Source organism: Pelobates fuscus, chromosome 8 (assembly GCF_036172605.1).
Source record: "Pelobates fuscus isolate aPelFus1 chromosome 8, aPelFus1.pri, whole genome shotgun sequence".
NCBI lineage: Eukaryota > Metazoa > Chordata > Amphibia > Anura > Pelobatidae > Pelobates > Pelobates fuscus.
The window spans coordinates 27826686-27844777 of NC_086324.1; the positions used below are offsets into that span (position 1 = coordinate 27826686).

The 18092-nt window shown below is 36.8% G+C and overlaps 2 protein-coding genes across 23 annotated transcripts in view; one reads left to right on the forward strand and one right to left on the reverse strand.

Moving 5' to 3' along the window:
- The window catches only part of RIF1 (replication timing regulatory factor 1), a 335763-nt gene that overhangs the window by 94091 nt on the left and 223580 nt on the right, over positions 1 to 18092 (forward strand). The window lies entirely within an intron of this gene.
- Positions 1 to 18092, reverse strand: part of NEB (nebulin) — a 140209-nt gene that overhangs the window by 51011 nt on the left and 71106 nt on the right. For all 22 annotated transcript variants that reach the window (XM_063429501.1, XM_063429516.1, XM_063429515.1 and 19 more), the window contains 20 exons: positions 17704 to 17907; positions 17485 to 17589; positions 16009 to 16113; positions 15604 to 15915; positions 14216 to 14320; positions 14011 to 14109; positions 13373 to 13477; positions 12208 to 12315; positions 11033 to 11344; positions 10824 to 10928; positions 10628 to 10732; positions 8502 to 8606; positions 7793 to 7900; positions 7566 to 7679; positions 7224 to 7421; positions 7010 to 7114; positions 4253 to 4357; positions 4031 to 4135; positions 2926 to 3033; positions 2338 to 2451 (listed from right to left, as the gene is read on the reverse strand). In XM_063429501.1, the coding sequence (XP_063285571.1) occupies positions 2338 to 2451; positions 2926 to 3033; positions 4031 to 4135; positions 4253 to 4357; positions 7010 to 7114; positions 7224 to 7421; positions 7566 to 7679; positions 7793 to 7900; positions 8502 to 8606; positions 10628 to 10732; positions 10824 to 10928; positions 11033 to 11344; positions 12208 to 12315; positions 13373 to 13477; positions 14011 to 14109; positions 14216 to 14320; positions 15604 to 15915; positions 16009 to 16113; positions 17485 to 17589; positions 17704 to 17907 (2727 nt within the window). The remainder of the gene's footprint in view (positions 1 to 2337; positions 2452 to 2925; positions 3034 to 4030; positions 4136 to 4252; positions 4358 to 7009; positions 7115 to 7223; positions 7422 to 7565; positions 7680 to 7792; positions 7901 to 8501; positions 8607 to 10627; positions 10733 to 10823; positions 10929 to 11032; positions 11345 to 12207; positions 12316 to 13372; positions 13478 to 14010; positions 14110 to 14215; positions 14321 to 15603; positions 15916 to 16008; positions 16114 to 17484; positions 17590 to 17703; positions 17908 to 18092) is intronic.

The following is an 18092-nucleotide window of genomic DNA, read 5'->3' on the forward strand; positions in this document are numbered from 1 at the left end:
TTTTAACATTCTACATATCTGTTTTCGCTGTATCTTAATATAAATGTCTAATTAGACATTGGCATAAGCTGTGATATCTGTAATGTATGCATTCTTTATGGCCTAGCCTAGATAACAATAAAAATCGTAGTCCAAGTTGCCACGTTGGCATGAAGAAGCATCAGATGCTATTAGGTGTCTAATGCAATATATTCCCATTTTTGTTCCTCTATTACAGGCTTCCCCAAACTCCGGCCCTCCAGATGTTGCTGGACCGCAACGCCCATGATTCTATGAATGAAATAGATAGGCTGAGAATCATAGGAGTTGTAGTTCAGCAACATCTGGTGGGCCGGAGTTTTGGGAAGCCTGCTCTATTATAACAGAATACAAATCACTGGGTGAAAATGGAAGGGATTTAACACTAATAAAAAAGATCTGGAGTTACTGTATAGGGTTAGGTATTCCAGAGTTTAAAGAGATACATGCATTATACATGCATATTCATGTATAGCAATATGACTATTTTGTATTGTATAAGAGTCAACTAGAGAATGTTTTCACTCAATATATCCACCTTACAGATATAGGACTCCCACAATAGATAGATGACAATAACTACATAAGCTGTGTGTAATATTTACTGAGCATCCTCCATGCAGTGTTCATAATAAGTTAGAACTCTTGTGGGCTGCTAAGGTTGTTTGCCACAACTGGCACAGCAGTTAAATCTCTCTTTTCCTTGCTATACGGTATATGGTTGGAATCCATATTGCCAAGGGCAACAGGTATTCATTGCCATTAAGGTAAACATTAAACAATTGAAACACTTGCAGTTTTGAGATATTTTTACTCCCCCAAATATATGGTAAATATTAAATATAGGGGGGCGGGGCCAGGCGGCCATGCTAGCAGGCTGCAAGTCACTGTGTCTCCTGAGAAATCCAGCAAAAATCGGGTAAATACTTACCTTACTCTGCTTGCAACACACTGGAAGCTCTTAGTAAAAGGTCCTGGAGTGTCCCGGTGCAGCTGGAGCACCTGAAATCAGGTGATTCTGGGTCCTGGGGAGATGCTCTGGGTCTTTAGGACTGAGGCCTACCCGGGAGGAGAGTGGGACAGACGGCCGCTGCCTCGCTTTCTGCCCCGGCTGCTACTAAACTACAATGTACCTGAGGCCCTCCTGGACCTGTTTACCCCCCCCCCCTTTGGACCGGCGGGGGTTATCCCGGTCCCCACCAGGCAAACTACCACCTCAGCAACCAACCTGGGCGGCTCAACGCAAAAAGCAAAAGGCTCCCACAGGACCTCACTAAAATGGCTGTCGGCGGCGCAGCGATCCCACTGGCCACCAAGGATGAACCCTCTGTGGCGCGCTGCAGCAGTGCTCGTACACTTCACAATCCGAGCTGACATCGTGGGGATTCTCAGATGGCTCTCGTCATTCAAAGTGAATACTCCTGGAATAAGCTTGAAGACAGGCAAGAACCACAGCAGCCTGCATTTATTACACCTACTCACACTGCAGTGGCAATCCCTAGACGCTGGCTCAGTGCCTACTCCGACTGAGTGCGCCTGACCACCGGTCCTCAAACCGACGCCAGAGACAAACACTGGAAGTGCACTCAGGGAAGTCATCCCCATGCACCAACTCCACTATACTGCAGCCCGCACCTGTACACTGTGGCTTGGAAAGTACTGCGACTATAACCATCCAACAGCCGGGAAGCCTGTCAACAACGGTCTGTACACACTGTGGCCATGGCGGGACTTTGGGACTCAGCGGGCCTCTTAGGTGCATTACAGGGACTCACCTCATGTCACAGGAACAGGCTGCTTTTTCCTATCTTCCGCATTACCAGAGCCAGCAGCGACCCCAGTTTCAGATAACATATCCGAATCAAGACACACAACGTGTATTGTACCACTGTTAGCCACATCAGAGGTCACTTAGGCTGCATTTACTGATAGTGTGTATCTCCTCAGTTAATGTTAAAGTAAATGTTACTTTTTTTTTTTCATGCCTTCTGCTGATGTCTGCCCAGTATGCTACACTCTACCTGGTGGTAACTTGCCTTTATACCTATCTTGGCTAAGCTTGCGACCCAATAACCCACAAAAAATGTCAGTATGTTTCTCTGTATCCGTACCTCATATGTCGTAACCTGTAACTGACACAGAAGTTTAACCCTTGATGAAACCACATTACTTTAAAAATAGTGCTGTGAATCAGACATGTGATGCTCTGTACTGGATCTGTTATTACCTTTTGCAATGTCTATGTTTATATGTGAAATCTGCAAAGCACTACAAAAATAAAGAATTATAAAAAATAAAAAATATTAAATATACACTCACATCCAGAGGCAGCTTGCCAACCCTAAGACATCTTGCCGTGTTTGGATCATCCTGGATACCGCGTGGTAACGTGTAAAGAGCTTTGAACTTTTCATATTCCTCACGGTACTTCAGCTGGATAATGGAGAAAGAAACACAAATTAAATCTCAACTTACATTTTTCTATGTTTTTATCATTTAAAGGAGGAGACTATATTTTAAAGAAGAAAAACTACCACAACAAGAGGACATAGTCTTAAATTAGGAAGTATTACTTTACTGAGAGGGTAGTGGATGCATGGAATAGCCTTCCAGATGAAGTGGTAGAGGTTAACACATTGAAGGGTTTAAGCATGCATGGGATAGGCATAAGACTATCCTAGACTTAAGATAAGGCCAGGGACTAATGAAAGTATTTAGAAAATTGGGCAGACTAGATGGGTGGAATGGTTCTTGTCTGCCGTCACATTCTATGTTTCTATATTTCTATTAGTGATTAGAATAGTTTATGGTGAACATACAGTTTGTCTGCTGCGGTTGGCAAATGGTAAGATTTGTTATACTAAGAGGATCATACATCAGGACACAGGCAGTACATTGTATACTTACATGGCTGGCCATGTGTTTATTCTTTTTAGCAAAGGCCAATGCAACCGTGTCAGCAGGCAGCTGGTAGCTTGTTGCCTTGATCGAATCCCATGCTTGTTTGTAGAGATTCTAAATGGTAATAAAACAGAAACGTATCAATAATGCTGTATACTAAATGTATTAGTGTTTCTGGATACTAAATGTTTTAGGAATACTATATGCTAAACGCATTGATGATGCTGCATGCAATATCCTAAAACAGGTGACTTCATAAAATACACCCCACTTTACTTCTCGTCATACCTGGCTACATGAGCAAACCCCAAAATGTCAGTATAGAAAGCATTGACAGTGTAAATCTATTGACTGGAGAAGATAACCAGCCTCCAGTGGTCCAATGTTTCTATACAATGTATACATAGATATATACACAAACAGTTCCCATTCACAAACAAGATGAGATATACATATATCATAGGCAATGATGGAAATGATAAAAACATCTCTCATCTTGTTTAGGAAACGGTACTGTTTGGGGATATGCTCTATTTCCTGAAGAAGTAGGGATTCATTTTTTATCTTGTATGGAAACTATAGTCCCCACCAGCCGGGATGTCAAGGGGCCATCCGTGACCTGTAAGCTGTAAGACCACAAAGCAGAATAGTGATTTATATTGCTGAGCTACAGAGGCAATACTGGTCTCCCAATGCTACTAAATTATCTCACTTCCCTGGGAAATATTGCTAAACAAATTGTACTAATCCAATTTTACAGGAACCTCTGGCTCGTTTATCCTTCATCTCTCTCTCAATTAAATCAAAATCCATGTCACTACAACCTTGCTCCAGCTTGCTTTTCCTCCACACATTGCATAATGAATGAAATTACTATTATCTCTCTCCTCCCCCCCCCCCTTTAGCCCCTTTGCCTCGTTAATTATATTTTTACCTTCCCTTTTGCTGCTATAGGTTTCAGGACACTCATTTTTTATCTCATTGTTTAGTTTGTTGTTTCTTTTTTGTTTCTATAATATTCTTATATTCACCTGTGTATCTGAGTAAATATTTTAACTACAGCCATCTCAATTCCCGACCCGTTATTCTGACACCTCGTGCTAATACTCACGTGACTGAACAGATCCTTGAGGTTCTGAGTACGGTTAAAATCCACCGTTTCTAGAACTGTTGTATATTTGTCCTTGGTTTTATGGAAATCCTCTTTATATTTTACCTGTAAGAATAAATTTTTTTTTAAAAATTAGTTGTAAGATACATTCAATACTGACCCAAAGAATGCATCATTAAGAAAAGTCATGCTAAAATATGTCACTTGCTATACGTTACTTACATCACTTGCGTTGATGGTGCTCTGCACAGCCGTAACATAAACCGGGGTATCGGTAACAAGACTGTAATTCTTCAAGTTCTCTTTTCCAGCATTTGTATATAGCGCCTAAAAAGTAAGACATAACAATTTTAACCTGAGATTTTAATATTCTATGCATGTTTTTTCCATCTCTGGTTTTGGTAGATATTATGTAACATTTGTAACAGTGTGGTATTAGGAAACTTTTTGTTTTATATATAGAGTTTCAGTCTGTGATGCTTTCTGATAACTCGGGTCCAAGCAATTCCAGGAAAAGTGTAATTATTAAGCAGCCAATTGTCAGTTAAGTCTTAACATGATTTGCAAATTTTAGTCTCGGGATGAAAATATAATTTTAATTTTTTATAAATTAATGGTAATATCACACCTTGCATACTTTGTGCAATTTTGGGCACCTTTTTTTAAAGAAGGATATTATGGCACTAGAAATTACCAAATTAATTAGAGGAATGGAACAGTTTAGGTATGAAGAAAGGTTAACAAAAAAAAATGTAAATCTGTTTTGTTTAGAAAAATCTATTTGATAGCATTTTACAAATATATGCAGGGCCAATCTATTCATAAACAATAAGAATGTAGAATTCTCTGCCTGAAGAGGTGGTTTTTATCAGAGTCTGTACATATGTGTAAACAGCAATGGGTTAATAGCTCATTGATCCAAGGAGAGATCTGACTGCCATTCTGGGGTAAAGAAGGATTTTTTTTCCTAGCTTGTTGCAAAATTGGAAAGCGCTTCACACAGTTTTTAATTTTTTTGCCTACTTTTGAATCATCAGCACAAACAGACGTGAGAAGGGCTGAAATTGGATGCAAGTCTCCTTTCAGCCTTTGTAAATGTAAGCCGAAAATAATCAACAGCTTACAATTGCCCTGTGGTTCAAAACACTCTTACAAATGATACTAAAATTAAGAAATCTTGGTTCATCATATTTCTTTTCTATTTTTGTTTCCAATTTGTAGTTGAGGTTTTAGGTTTACAACAATGGTTAAAGAAAACAAAATGATTTACCTATAAATAAAATATATGCTTACATCATCATATTTAAAGGAACACCATAGGGTCAGGAACACAAATGCATATTCCTGACTCCACAGTGTTAAAATCACAATTTAGCCTCCTTGGCTCCCCCTAGCCACCTTATATATAGGAAAATCTACCCTTATTTCCAGCGCTGGCTCCCATGGGTCTGCCCCCAATCCGCCTCCTTGGTTGACATAATCAGAATTGATGATCTCGGTCAATTACAATACTTTCCCATAGGAAAGCATTGAATTGGCTGAGATTGTCAATTCTGATGATCTCAGCCAAGGAGGTGGGGTGGAGCCAAATGCAGTCCTGGCCAATCAGTAACTCCTCATTGAGATGCGTTGAATCAATGCATCCTTATGGGGAAGGTTCAGCGTCTCCATGCAGAGGGTGGAAACACTGAAAATTAGTGCTGCAGCACTGTGCACACTGTGCAGCACTGCCCCAGGAAGCACCTTTAGTGGACGTCTGAGGAGTGGCCACTATATGTGTTCCTAGGCTATACTGTAAACACTGCCTTTTCTCTGTAAAGGGAATGCTTGCAGCAAAAAGCCTGCAGGGACTGACTATACTCACCAGAACAACTACATTAAGCTGTAGTTGTTCTGGTGACTATGGTGTCCCTTTAAGGCTGGCAAATAATCCATAATAGAGGATGTTGTTCTACTGCAGCTAGAGACCTACATTTGGCTTTAACCCTTTCATTGCCAGACAGGATGTGTAATGCTTGGATTGTGAAATTCTTGTATCTTCTTTTTTCAATGACAACTTAATGTTTTTACTTAAAGTGTGATTTTCACAGACTTAAATTTTGTTTTTGCAAAAGCAATATATTTACTACATGAACAAATGTTTAATGTGGGATGTGTGCCTCACACAGTTTAGTTAGGTTCCAAATATTTGGAAAGCTAGCCGTGAAATATTGGTTCCAGTATAAACATGTGTTTTATTTTAAGTGCTTAAAGCATAAAACATTTTCTTATTTGGACTATAAATCTAGAAAATGACATTTTAATAGTTCTGCACAAATAACATTCATGTTACAAACCCACACACCCTTTCATCTGCTAAGCAGAATAATACATAATATATGCCCATGTATTAAAAATATACTGATGAAAAAATACATTTCATATTTCATATAAATCAACATTTTAATGTGCTAAAATTGAAATGGCAAAGTTTAGGATTAAGTAGCCAAGTTGTGACCATCATTTTTTTCCAAATCAGTATTTTTTTAATACATTTTGTCATTCAGATTTTAATTCACCACAATTCAGAACTTAGTTAAAGAAACCTCCTTGAGGCCATTTTTTTTCTTCAAGAACTGTGCACAAGTTAACACATTTTCATATATATTTACGCTGGTTGGCACCAGAGAAAACATTTGCTCTATTTTGCATTTTGCTTTTTACGGTGACTTGGTATTTGGTGGTTTTTACACTACACACTGAACTGAGGTGAGTTGGAAAAATAACATGCAACAATTACAAGAACCGGAGAAAAATATCTTGCTTATAACTATTGCCGACTCATCTATGCCGACAGTAATGTCTCAATTACATTTTTAGGTCACTGCACTTCACAGTATAGGAAATGTATCTCTTGAAGTGTGGTATTAAATATGATATGGTGTTAAACAGCTGCAGTAGAACTATCAGTACTTTCCCTGAAAACAGAGTACTCCTTACTTGGCTCTGAAGGTCGTATGACTTCTTAGCACGTACGATTTCCGGGGTATCCCAGACATAACATCCAATGCCCTTCAACCAGGTCAGATCCTCTTTGTAGACATTCTAAAATGAAAAGATAAAAACGAGCAAGAGTTGAATGAATGTTTGAGAGTAACTGATAAGGTGACATCTGCCACAAAGACATCAACTGTCATATTCTAATAATACGTACATCACTTAATATCTCATTGGCCTTTCTGGCATGGATAACGTTCCTCTCATCGGGCAGACATGTCCATTCGTGAAGATAGTGACGATACTCTATATCGCTTAGAATCTGCTGGCATTTCTTAGCAAGCACATTGTTTAACATGTCTCCAGGGATATTGATCTTTGCCTTATTATCTTCATAGGCCTTTTTGTAGCGCAGCTGGAAAAGAGAGAAATGCAAATCTTTACCAAATGGTAAGTTTATGTTTAGATTTATATGATCTGGAAAGAAAAGTTAAAAATCCTGTAAATTAACTGTTTTTTTTAATTCTTCAATGAATTAATTCAGGGGGGAAAAAATTACCAGGCTCCTCATCTTCTGGAAAGCTAGAGATCGCCCAACACTTGGGAAATCATCAATGTGTCCTCCAGCAAGATAGTGTCCCTTCTCTTTCTCATGATTCTCCTTGTATTTGAGCTGAAAAGAAACAAAGTATTAACTGAGTGCAGGAACATATTTTTTATGGAAGATAAAAGCCAAATGGATGGCCCATCGCAACCTCAGTAATCTCATGCCAGAAGATCACTTACCTCACTTGAAACCAGCCCTGCATGCTTAGCACCTACAATGGGTATGTAGTCGGGAGGAATCTGGTAGCCCAATGCTTTCATGGTATCCCATGAGTCTTTGTATAATTTCTGGAAATGGAAGATGTGTTAATGTGAAAATCAAAGAGCACAGTATTTCTATTTATGGTAAGTCTACATAGCACTACAGATACAGATGGGTCTACAATTGAAAGCCTGAATTTATATTCTGCATTCTTTTATAGTTTAGGAATTCTTCCTCATTAGATTATTCCTGCAGCTGTTCAAGCCTTCTAAGCATCTTTTGCGTCTGAACCTGCTGCAGCCCTGCATGGAGCCTCTGCTCCTCCATACCTGTGCTCACTTCCTGCTGTGCTCCTGGCTATGTTTGAGGTGTTTTTTTTTAGCATCTGGTATTCTGGCCACTGGCTAACCTATGGTTCTATGCTGCCTTCCCCAACCATAGGCTACAAACTGACAATGACACTTTTCCACCCCCTTCTTACCTTGACACTCAAGATTTCCAGCTCTGTGATTGTAGAGACTAATGCCCCTTTATTTATCTTTATTTTGTTTTAGTGCCTCTGCAATCCCAAACCTCTTGTGAGCCTGTCCCCTTGTTCAGGGTGGGTGGTGTTTTTAAGGGCATACTCTGTTTACCATTCCGGTACTACTAATCAGTGTTAACAGACTCTGAAAGCTTCATATTTACCTCGCTGGCAAGCTTGGACATTTCTCGAGAATGAGTAAGCTGAGGTGTTTCTGCAGACCCAATATACAGGCCTCTCTCTGCGTTAAAGGTTTCTTTGTATTTCAACTGTAAAAATAATTATAATAATAAAATATTTATTTATTTGTTTATTTATATACATATATATAGATTAAGCATTTTTATTGTAATTTTATTTTGTTTACTTGTATACTTGCAGTTACATATAATAACATATGAAAAGTGGTAACATTTCTTAGTAAACAGAAAAAAGTGGTAACATTTCTTAGTACATATCATTGATGTGCATTATGTTTAGTACATATTATTGATGTGCCAAATAAAAATACAATACGATTTTTCTCGTACAGAATCTTAATAACAATATGCATCTATAGGTCAGGTCTAGGTACAGTATATGAGACAAATATTATGTATTAGATAACTCTTTGACATATATTATATAACACACTGAATCCATACAAATGATTTCCAAGAGGTTTGGCCAATCATATAACCCTCGGTGCATTTACATTAGGTGATTATTTACCCGCTATTGCTAAGCAGATTTTCCAAGCATGGAAATAGGTTAACAAATATGGTATTGCCAACCTTTAGATTACTATGTGTTGTTCGTTAATGAGTTTTCATATATTTCATGTGCCCATTAACCAGTGAGCAGTAGAATGTTGGGATGGTTGGGAATGCGGCTGGTATAGTTTACCATGAGAAGAGTTTGGCATTGGATTGGGTGACAGGCTTAAGGGCAGTTCAAGAAATTTGCCATGGAGCAATATGTTCCAGGACTACTAAAAGGTAGGAGTTGGGAGGGATAATGATCTGTGATAAATGTGGATGTACATCCGCCTGAATAAAGTTGGTCCATGGTCCCCAGATTTGTGTGAAAGTCGTGTATCCTTTTGCAATGGAATATGTGATCTCTTCCATTTGTTTTATGTTTTCTACCCTTTGTATCCAGTCCCTTACTGAGGGGCGATTTACCTGCTTCCAGTGGGCTGGAATTAGTTGGTTTACTGCAATGAGTAGCTGAGTGACCAATTTTGGCTTGTATATCTTTAAGTCCGGAAGGGGTGAAAGAAACATTATGTATTCTGGGGAAAAAGGAATTTTCAAAGAAGTGATTGCTTGAATAAGTGTGTGTATATGCTTCCAAAATGTATGAACTGTGGGACATTGCCAACACTCGTCTGATGTTGTGTTGTGTAGTTTTGCTGGGTGTAGTGCCAACGGATAAGTCGTTTCTAATTGCTTTCCTGGCTGACAAGGTTCATGGACGTCTTGTGTGCTCGTAGGAATATTGTTTTTCAATGGCTCGGTGTGAGGTTTGTCTGTAATTCCTCTGCCACTTCTCTGTGTAGTGTGGAAGGCCTTTGTTTGGGTTGATAAAAGGATGGGATACATGGAGGAAAGGATTTTCTTCTTCAGTGGGAGTTGTATTCACATCTGTTCGAATTTCGTGAGATCCCTGTTGCCTTTCGGTAGGAGGTTAGTGGAGTGAATGAAGTGGGTCAATAGTGCATAGTGGAGATGCTGGCTGCCTGTGTGGGGTTGTGTCAGGTGGATTTGGGATAACTTTTTTTATTCCTCTCTCTTGTAATACTGTTTGGAGAATGAGTAAAGCCGTGGTGTAGTATAGCTGGTATTTTTTTACCTGACAACCCCCTTTGGAAATAAGGGTTGTGTGTGAGTGGGTATAGGGGTGAAGGGTAGGGGGACAGGTAGTCAGATTGCCGAACTGATTCCTAGAAATTAGATTAAGCATTTTTATCTACAATGATTGCAACTTAGAAAGGATTACCAAATTGCACAATCCTTGGTTACAATAAATCCTAAAGATTACAATTTATTCATAAAATAAATTATTAAATGGCATTTAGGAAGCAAAGAGGTCGGAATGGGTGATACCGGATTGAGATAATACAGAACTTCCTTGGGCAAACATTCTGGCATATTTCACTATAACCGCTAGCCACTGTAATTTCACTGAAAATTCCACATTATTCCATATTATTGAAAAGTGCCTTAGGAAAACATAGCCTCTGTCTGACATAATGCAAATAATTAAAAATCCAAACAAGGAGTTCAATGAATTGAAAGAGCAAACTCACATCACTTTGGTTGACAGCATTGAGCTTGGCAAGCACAACTGATGGTGGATCAACGATTGGGGTGAAATTGGAGAAACTGTCTAAAGCATCTTTTTTGTAGGCTCTCTGCAACAACAAAACAATGACAGCATAAAAAAAACAAGCAAATACATTTTCAAAATGCTATTAAGTATGATAGCAATGTGTGTGTTCTCACCTCATTCACCAGCTCCTGGGCTTTTCTTACTTTCTGGTGTTCTACTGAGTCAAGAGGAATCCATCCACAACCACGAATCCATTCCAAGTCAGATTTGTAAAGATTCTAGGAAATCAATGGACAATGTCAATTAAAAATTCACAAATTTTACATTAACATATGAAGGATTGATCACACATTAGCAAGAAATGTATTTCTTTTTTGCTTACATCACTCTGTAAATCATAGGCTTTTCTGGCTTGGATACAATCGTTCTGATCCGGGTGGCATGTCCACTGGTGCAGGTAGTGACGGTAGTCAACATCACTTGCCAAAGTTTGGCCTTGCTTGGCAGCTTCAATAGACACCATGTCAACTGGTATAGTGATTTTCGACTTTAACTTTTCATAAAGTTTTTTGTACTCCCGGTCATTCTGAATAAAGTTGGCGTGTTTGAACCATCTAAGTTTAGGATCTTGATCCGCATTGGAAACTCCAACATAGTGACCCCTTTGTTTGATGTAATCAGCTTTGTATTTCAACTAAATAGAGAAGAAAATAGTAACATTTAAACATTTTGGCTGATAATTGGCTATTTTAGGAATTTGAGTGATTTCCTCTGATTTAAGGAACATTTAGTACACGTCTACCTAGCATTCCTCACAAATATTACTTAAATGTGATTTTTATATGATTTCTTTTATATTCCTAAAATAATCAAATAGTCTCTAAAAAATTTTTAATTCAGATGGTAACGTATAACAAGTAAGCTATAACATAGAACAATCTCTCCATGTATATATTACATTTTTTAGTTGATATTTTTTCTATGTCATTCTCTGACATAACAATTTTGAGAAATTAATTGTCTGAATGGCAAATCAGATCCTAGTTGAGGTCTCGGTTTAATCTAGAATATTCCCATTAGGGTGACTATAAAAATCATATTAAAAAAAATTCAGAAATATAATTTTTTTTCTTTCAACATGTATAATTTTGTATCCATTATATAATTGATATATTCTCTGATTTGACCTTGTACCTTGTATTTGTTAAATAATCCAACAAATAAATAAACCTTCACTTCAATGTAGACCTCCACTTACATTTACTATTATTTCTATGTTTATAACCCTTTAACGACTTATAATGAGCTACAACAATCTGGTTCTTCAAGACCCTATTCTTATGGAAGTTTGGATTGTTGTAGAATTATTAGGGCACCACAGAGTTGCTTGTGGTGAATAAAAGAAGTATTTTTTTGTTTTCAAGGACCGATTGTGGTGAAGTCATGGATTGTTGCTGTTATTGTACACAATTGAATTGTTTGTAGAACCTCAACATGTTAAATCGACCAAACATAAAATGGAATGCCCAATTATAGATTATCCCAATGGATCATTACCTCACTCTGAACAGTGTCGCTCTTTCTGGCATGTTTTATCTGGACGGCATCATGTGGAAGAAGGTAACCTGTAGCTTTAACCTTCTCCCAGCCTTCTTTGTAAAGTTTCTGAAATAATAAAAAGTAAGTGGTTAATAATGCAAATAATGCTTAAAGTATATCAGAAGAATAATGAACAAATAATAATTAAACATTAACAATTTCACCATTAACATGAAACATCTAGGTAGCTTTTGCGATTACGTTATTAAATTATGTTTTCAAGAAATTTATTACAAATCTGCTCAAAATCACCTAGTCCACATATTTTTGTTGAAGACCAAGCTAGTGGAGATCTGGGCCAAAATAGCCAAGCTCTGTTTGTATTACTATTTAAATAATTAATAATTAATACAATACGATTTGTGAAAGAGGAAAAAAAAATACAAAAATACAAATACAAAAAAGCATATAACATTGGAAATTTTACACATAATTCTGAAATTCCCAAATATTGTTAAGTCAGCTTACAAGCATAAATAGTTTTGTTGAAATATTTTTTGTCTAGCAATATTTAGCAAGAGAGGATTGACCTATCCGGTGCATAGTAAGATATCTAGGATCAAAATCTTTGTAAATCTTTGAACAGCATTGACAACAACTGTGATATTTTGAAACAGGTATCAAGTACAGGCATTTTCCATAAACGTGAGATTTGTGGGAATTGTCTATACTGAACCTATTTGCACTTTACTACATAAAATTAGTGGAAAAATGCATATTCTCATCTGTGAATTTTCACGCAATTCAAAGTCCAGCAGAGTTCTGATTGAGGCTTGGTGTTTTCAGCAAATCAGAATACAGTTTTGATTACAAGTTGGCTACCATTCTTTCCTCTTATACAGTAGGGGTTGCAGAAGCAGAACTGCCATGATGCTTTACCATAATTACTTCTGTAAATCTACCAGTTATCAACCTCAGCTAAGAGTCTCTCTTTAAAGCGTCCTGCAGTTGTAATCTGTAAATGCCACAAATTGTAAGTGTCCCATTTCATAAACAAACATTTAAAACAGCGACTCTTCAATGGAGTGATTTGTTTTCCCCGCAAGTTTACATATTTGACTTTAAAATGAAGATAATTATTCTGAAAGTCTACAAAGGAAAGCCGAAATCAAAGAATACATACATTATTCACATTTTTGGCTGCTTCCCGTGCAGTAATTAGTAGTGGAGTGTCACTTAAAGCAGTGTATTTTGTCTTTATGCCGTTCCAAGCTTCGTGATACTTTATCTGAAAAACAAACAACACATGTCTCTTATTCTTATTTGACATTCAACACAAGTGAAAATATGCTTACATGTAAAAGCAGAAACCGCAATGCCTGTGTGCATAATACTAGGATTTGGCAATCCTACGTCTTCCAGAATATTTTTTATTTGTTTTAATTTTATTTTTTTCAAATAAAGGAAATTAAAATTAGGCACTAAACACAAGCAAAACAAAAACAAACAAAACTAATTTACTACAAAATCCCTGTTAGGATACATATCTTATTTGACATGTTTCCAATAATAAATAGCTATTGATAAGGGCACCATAACCACTACAACTCTGAAAGCTGTATTGGTAGCTAGAGCTATACCAGTAAGAGTTTTAACCAATGTAATTAAACTAGAAAAAAAAAAAGAAAAAGTTTAGCACCACTTGAAAAAATCTGAGATTATTCTCCAGAGTGTATTAATGGATCTATGTACAAATTGTTTGTTCCAACACAGCTATGTCATACCAACTGCTGACAGCCAATATCCATCAGAAATACTTACATCACTGAGAATCTCTGCTCCTTGCTTAGCGGATACATAATCAACTCTGTCGGTGACAGGAGTAAAGTTTAGAGTTTCTGGTTTGGTTCGATATTTGCTCTACAAAAGACAAAAGAATGAATATTGCCAGTGTGAGTATAATGCTTTATTTGTGGGTGATGTTGACCATTAAATACTGATGCAATGATAGGAAGTGAAATCATACCTCACTCAAGATATCCTGTGCGAATTTAACCTTCTTGACATCGAAAGATTCATTGGGCATCCATCCGACACCACGGAGCCATTCCAGATCTGACTTATAAAGTGCCTGCAAAAATTGTGGAAAACAAATACTTAGCTTTCGTAAAAAAACACTTTACATACGTTATTTATTTTTAAATTAAAGTTATCTGTATAAATCAATCTGTTGATTAATCCATCATCCAATAATCCAAGTATCATCTATCCATCAATCCTTCTGTCTATGTATCTGGCTGTCCTTGTTTCAACCTATCTATCCATCCACCCACCCATCCATCCATGACATGTGGCTCATGGACAACACATATTTTGACTGATACAAATGTGGCTAGAGCAGGGATCTCAAATTCTGCTCCCCCAGATGTTAATGGTCTACAACTCCCAAAATCCCTTGAATGCAATAAATGGCCACAGAATCATGGGGGTTGTATTTCATCAGCATCTGAAAAGGCCAGTGTTTGATATGCTTGGTGTAGAGACTCTGAGATAGCCGCCGGTTAGTTACAGTGAGCTTTCCGCAGGAGACATGTAAACAAATGGATACTAATTCTGTAACAGGTAGCCTTAAACAAACGAAATATTACAATGTTGGTCAACAGTTTAATGTGTTTACATGTCAGCAAGCGTAGATGTAATGTGGGAGTTTGTAGCCTTATGTGGAATAAGGGAACTCTAGAGGAAATGCAGGACATCTCATGTTGTAAACCACACATAGAAAAGTGGTGGTACTATTTTTTTGGAATTTGTTCAAGCTTATAGGATTTGTAATTGTTAACATTTACACTAGTTCTTCTTTCTAGTACACAGTTTCCTTAACTCTGTTCTTTGAACAAAGGCACAGCAGCAGTGAACTGTTAAATAAATAACATTATCTATGAGTTAACTGCAGGGATTGTACAAGGGCTACATGAATACAAATCAATTTAATCAAATGCTATGTTGTTTTCAATATTTAAAAAAAAAAAGAAAAATTATTAATATTTTAGACTATTATCTGATGTGATATATATACATTTGAGATTTTTTTTTAATTAAATTGGTAAACAATAAATAAATAACAAAAGAGGACACTCGACAAAAAAGGATCACTGCTCTCAATGGGACAGTATCAGTATGGATAGTACAAGTGTACCCAAGGCATGAAATCAAATATAGAACTGAGACAAAATATACTGGAAAAAGACAGAGGACCTAGCAGGTAAGTAAGAAATTAAAGACAATAGTACTCTCTGAAGGTGCCTAAAAGTAGTGTGATTAGGTAAAGGGATAAAGGAGATTCCCAGAAATAAAATAACTTGGTAAAAAGTCTCTAGAATCAAGGATTAAAAGAGGAGACATGGAAACACTTACATCACTCTGTAAGTCATATGCTTTTCTGGCTTGAATGACATCATTCTGGTCAGGGAGACAGGTCCATTTGTGGAGGTAATGACGATAATCGATATCACTGACCAATGTCTGGCATAGTTTGGCTGACACGATGGACACCATGTCTACTGGTAGGTTCACATTAGTCTTTGTCTTCTCAAAGTCTTTCTTGTATAACAGGTCACTGTGAAGTTTATATGCCTTCAAGAACCAGGCCATCTTGTTATCACCCTGAGCTGATGTTGTCCCGATATAATGACCCTTCTGTTTTTCGTGAGATAGCTTGTACTTGTACTACAGAAATAAATGAAATAAGAGAAGGCAGTCATCACAATTGTGCTTAGGATGAATATATATGAATTGGTACTTTTAAAGAAACATACTCACATCACTTGCAATTTCCCTGGAAGCTTTAGCTGCTTTTATGGGAATGGCATCGGATCTTAGGTCATATATCATCTTCACTTTATCCCAGCTGTCCCTGTACAGTTTCTGAAATATTCAAAAAGCACATTGCGCAAAACTATTTAAACTAATTGTAAAAATATAAATTCAGAAAAAAAAGATGGGTGTGTTTGCTGAATGTCAACTGGATAACTTAAGCTTTAGTGTAGGTCTTCTATAAGATATAAAAGAATGCTATAAAATACAATTCAGAGGTATATGTATATGAACTACAGACATTCATCTTACCTAAGACAACAAATATCCAGATCTTCTCACGACCTTCCTTATCAGGTTACATACTTATCAGATTACAAACATACATACATATACTGTATCATAGAAAGGTTCTAAGGTTCTACTGTTGTTGACATAATCAATTACATTATAACTTTCATTATTGGGGTACTAGTCAGTCCTAAATCCCTCTAACTCTCTTATATAGTGTATGGAGGTACCACAACTGTTTTTGCCCAGAACATTTGAAATTGTGGAACCTTTTTTTTTGCCACAAATACAGCTCTGGTTTTAACATTACAAATGCGGACATATGAAATGACATTGGGCGTTTGAATAGTCAACATTAAAAATACACTCTGCATGGATCAGCCCATAAAGAAAAGTTTAAGTTTATGAATGGTTGAAATGTGTCTTAAACACAGATAAGGAAAACCTTTTCCCAGGAGCGCACATTTGAAATTTGTTTCCATATAGTTTTTACTTGTTTGTAGGCATAATCATGTATGTAATAATTTGATATACTGCACTTATGTACTGTTTTAACATCTGAGTGAGTGCCTGCTCGATTACAAAGAAAGAGTTCATTGTTACCCTAAAATACACATGTGTGTTTACACTACGTGTCTGGTCACATGTAGCTCTAATCCAAATGAGCGATTTAATAACAAAATATTGTGTTGCTTATTACATCTATTTTGCATTATATTGCTGTTCTCTGTGATACTCTATAAAACTCTACTATATAAAAATGTAAGAAAGAGAAGAACAAAAAGCATGGAACAATGGGTGGTCTAGTGCCAATAACTCACTGAATATTAACACCAGAGCCAGGAAAGAAGGATCTGGTATTTGTGGATGTTTTACTCTTATATTACAAATGCACAATCACTTTTAAAACCAATATTGCACAATAACGTTTTTCTTCTTTTTTAAGTTTTTTGTTTTTTGTTTTTTTACATATTCACTTTATACTGAGATTTAACATTTTTTGAGAATTCTAAAAGATAAATGCTAAACTTTGTTGTATGAAATATTTGTTATTCTGAGAAACCAGTAACACCATTCATTTTTTGGAAGCACAGGTACTTAATTAACTGCCACAGCACAATTTTGTATATACTGGTAGGGTCCGAAATACGCAAATTAATTATTGCAATGTCTAATGAGTGGGGTACATACATTGCTGACATTAACAGCATTGGCTCTCGACAGCATGATCTCCGGAGTGTCTGGCATCACGTGAATTGTTCTTTTATCTTGTTCCCAAGCTTCTTTATATTTGGCCTTTAGAAGAAAAATATAGGTTGTATTAAAATAAACCAAAACACATCAGTTGACTATTATAACTTAACGTAGGCAGAAAGATGACACATACTGCAATGATAGTGACTAACTTACGGCACTGAGCTGGTCAGCATTGGTTTTAGCCAGGACAATAGATGGCAAATCGACTATGCTGGTAAATTTCAATGAGCTGGCAGGTTGACGATACAGATGATCATTTAAGATGTCCTGAGCATGCTTCACTTTCTTAACTTCCACCGATTCATTGGGAATCCATCCACACCCACGGATCCATTCCAAGTCTGATTTGTAGATGTTCTGGAATAGTAAATATAATTTTAAATAGTGTGCATTTTCCGGAAGGATCAAATTAATTGAATCCAAATTCACAGGCAACTCATCAGTTTCTCTACTCATAGTATAATGTGAGTTGCCCTCAACTTTTATATTTTTTGTGAGTCTTCTTATTTCTCTATATATTTTAGTATTTCAATTCAATTAAG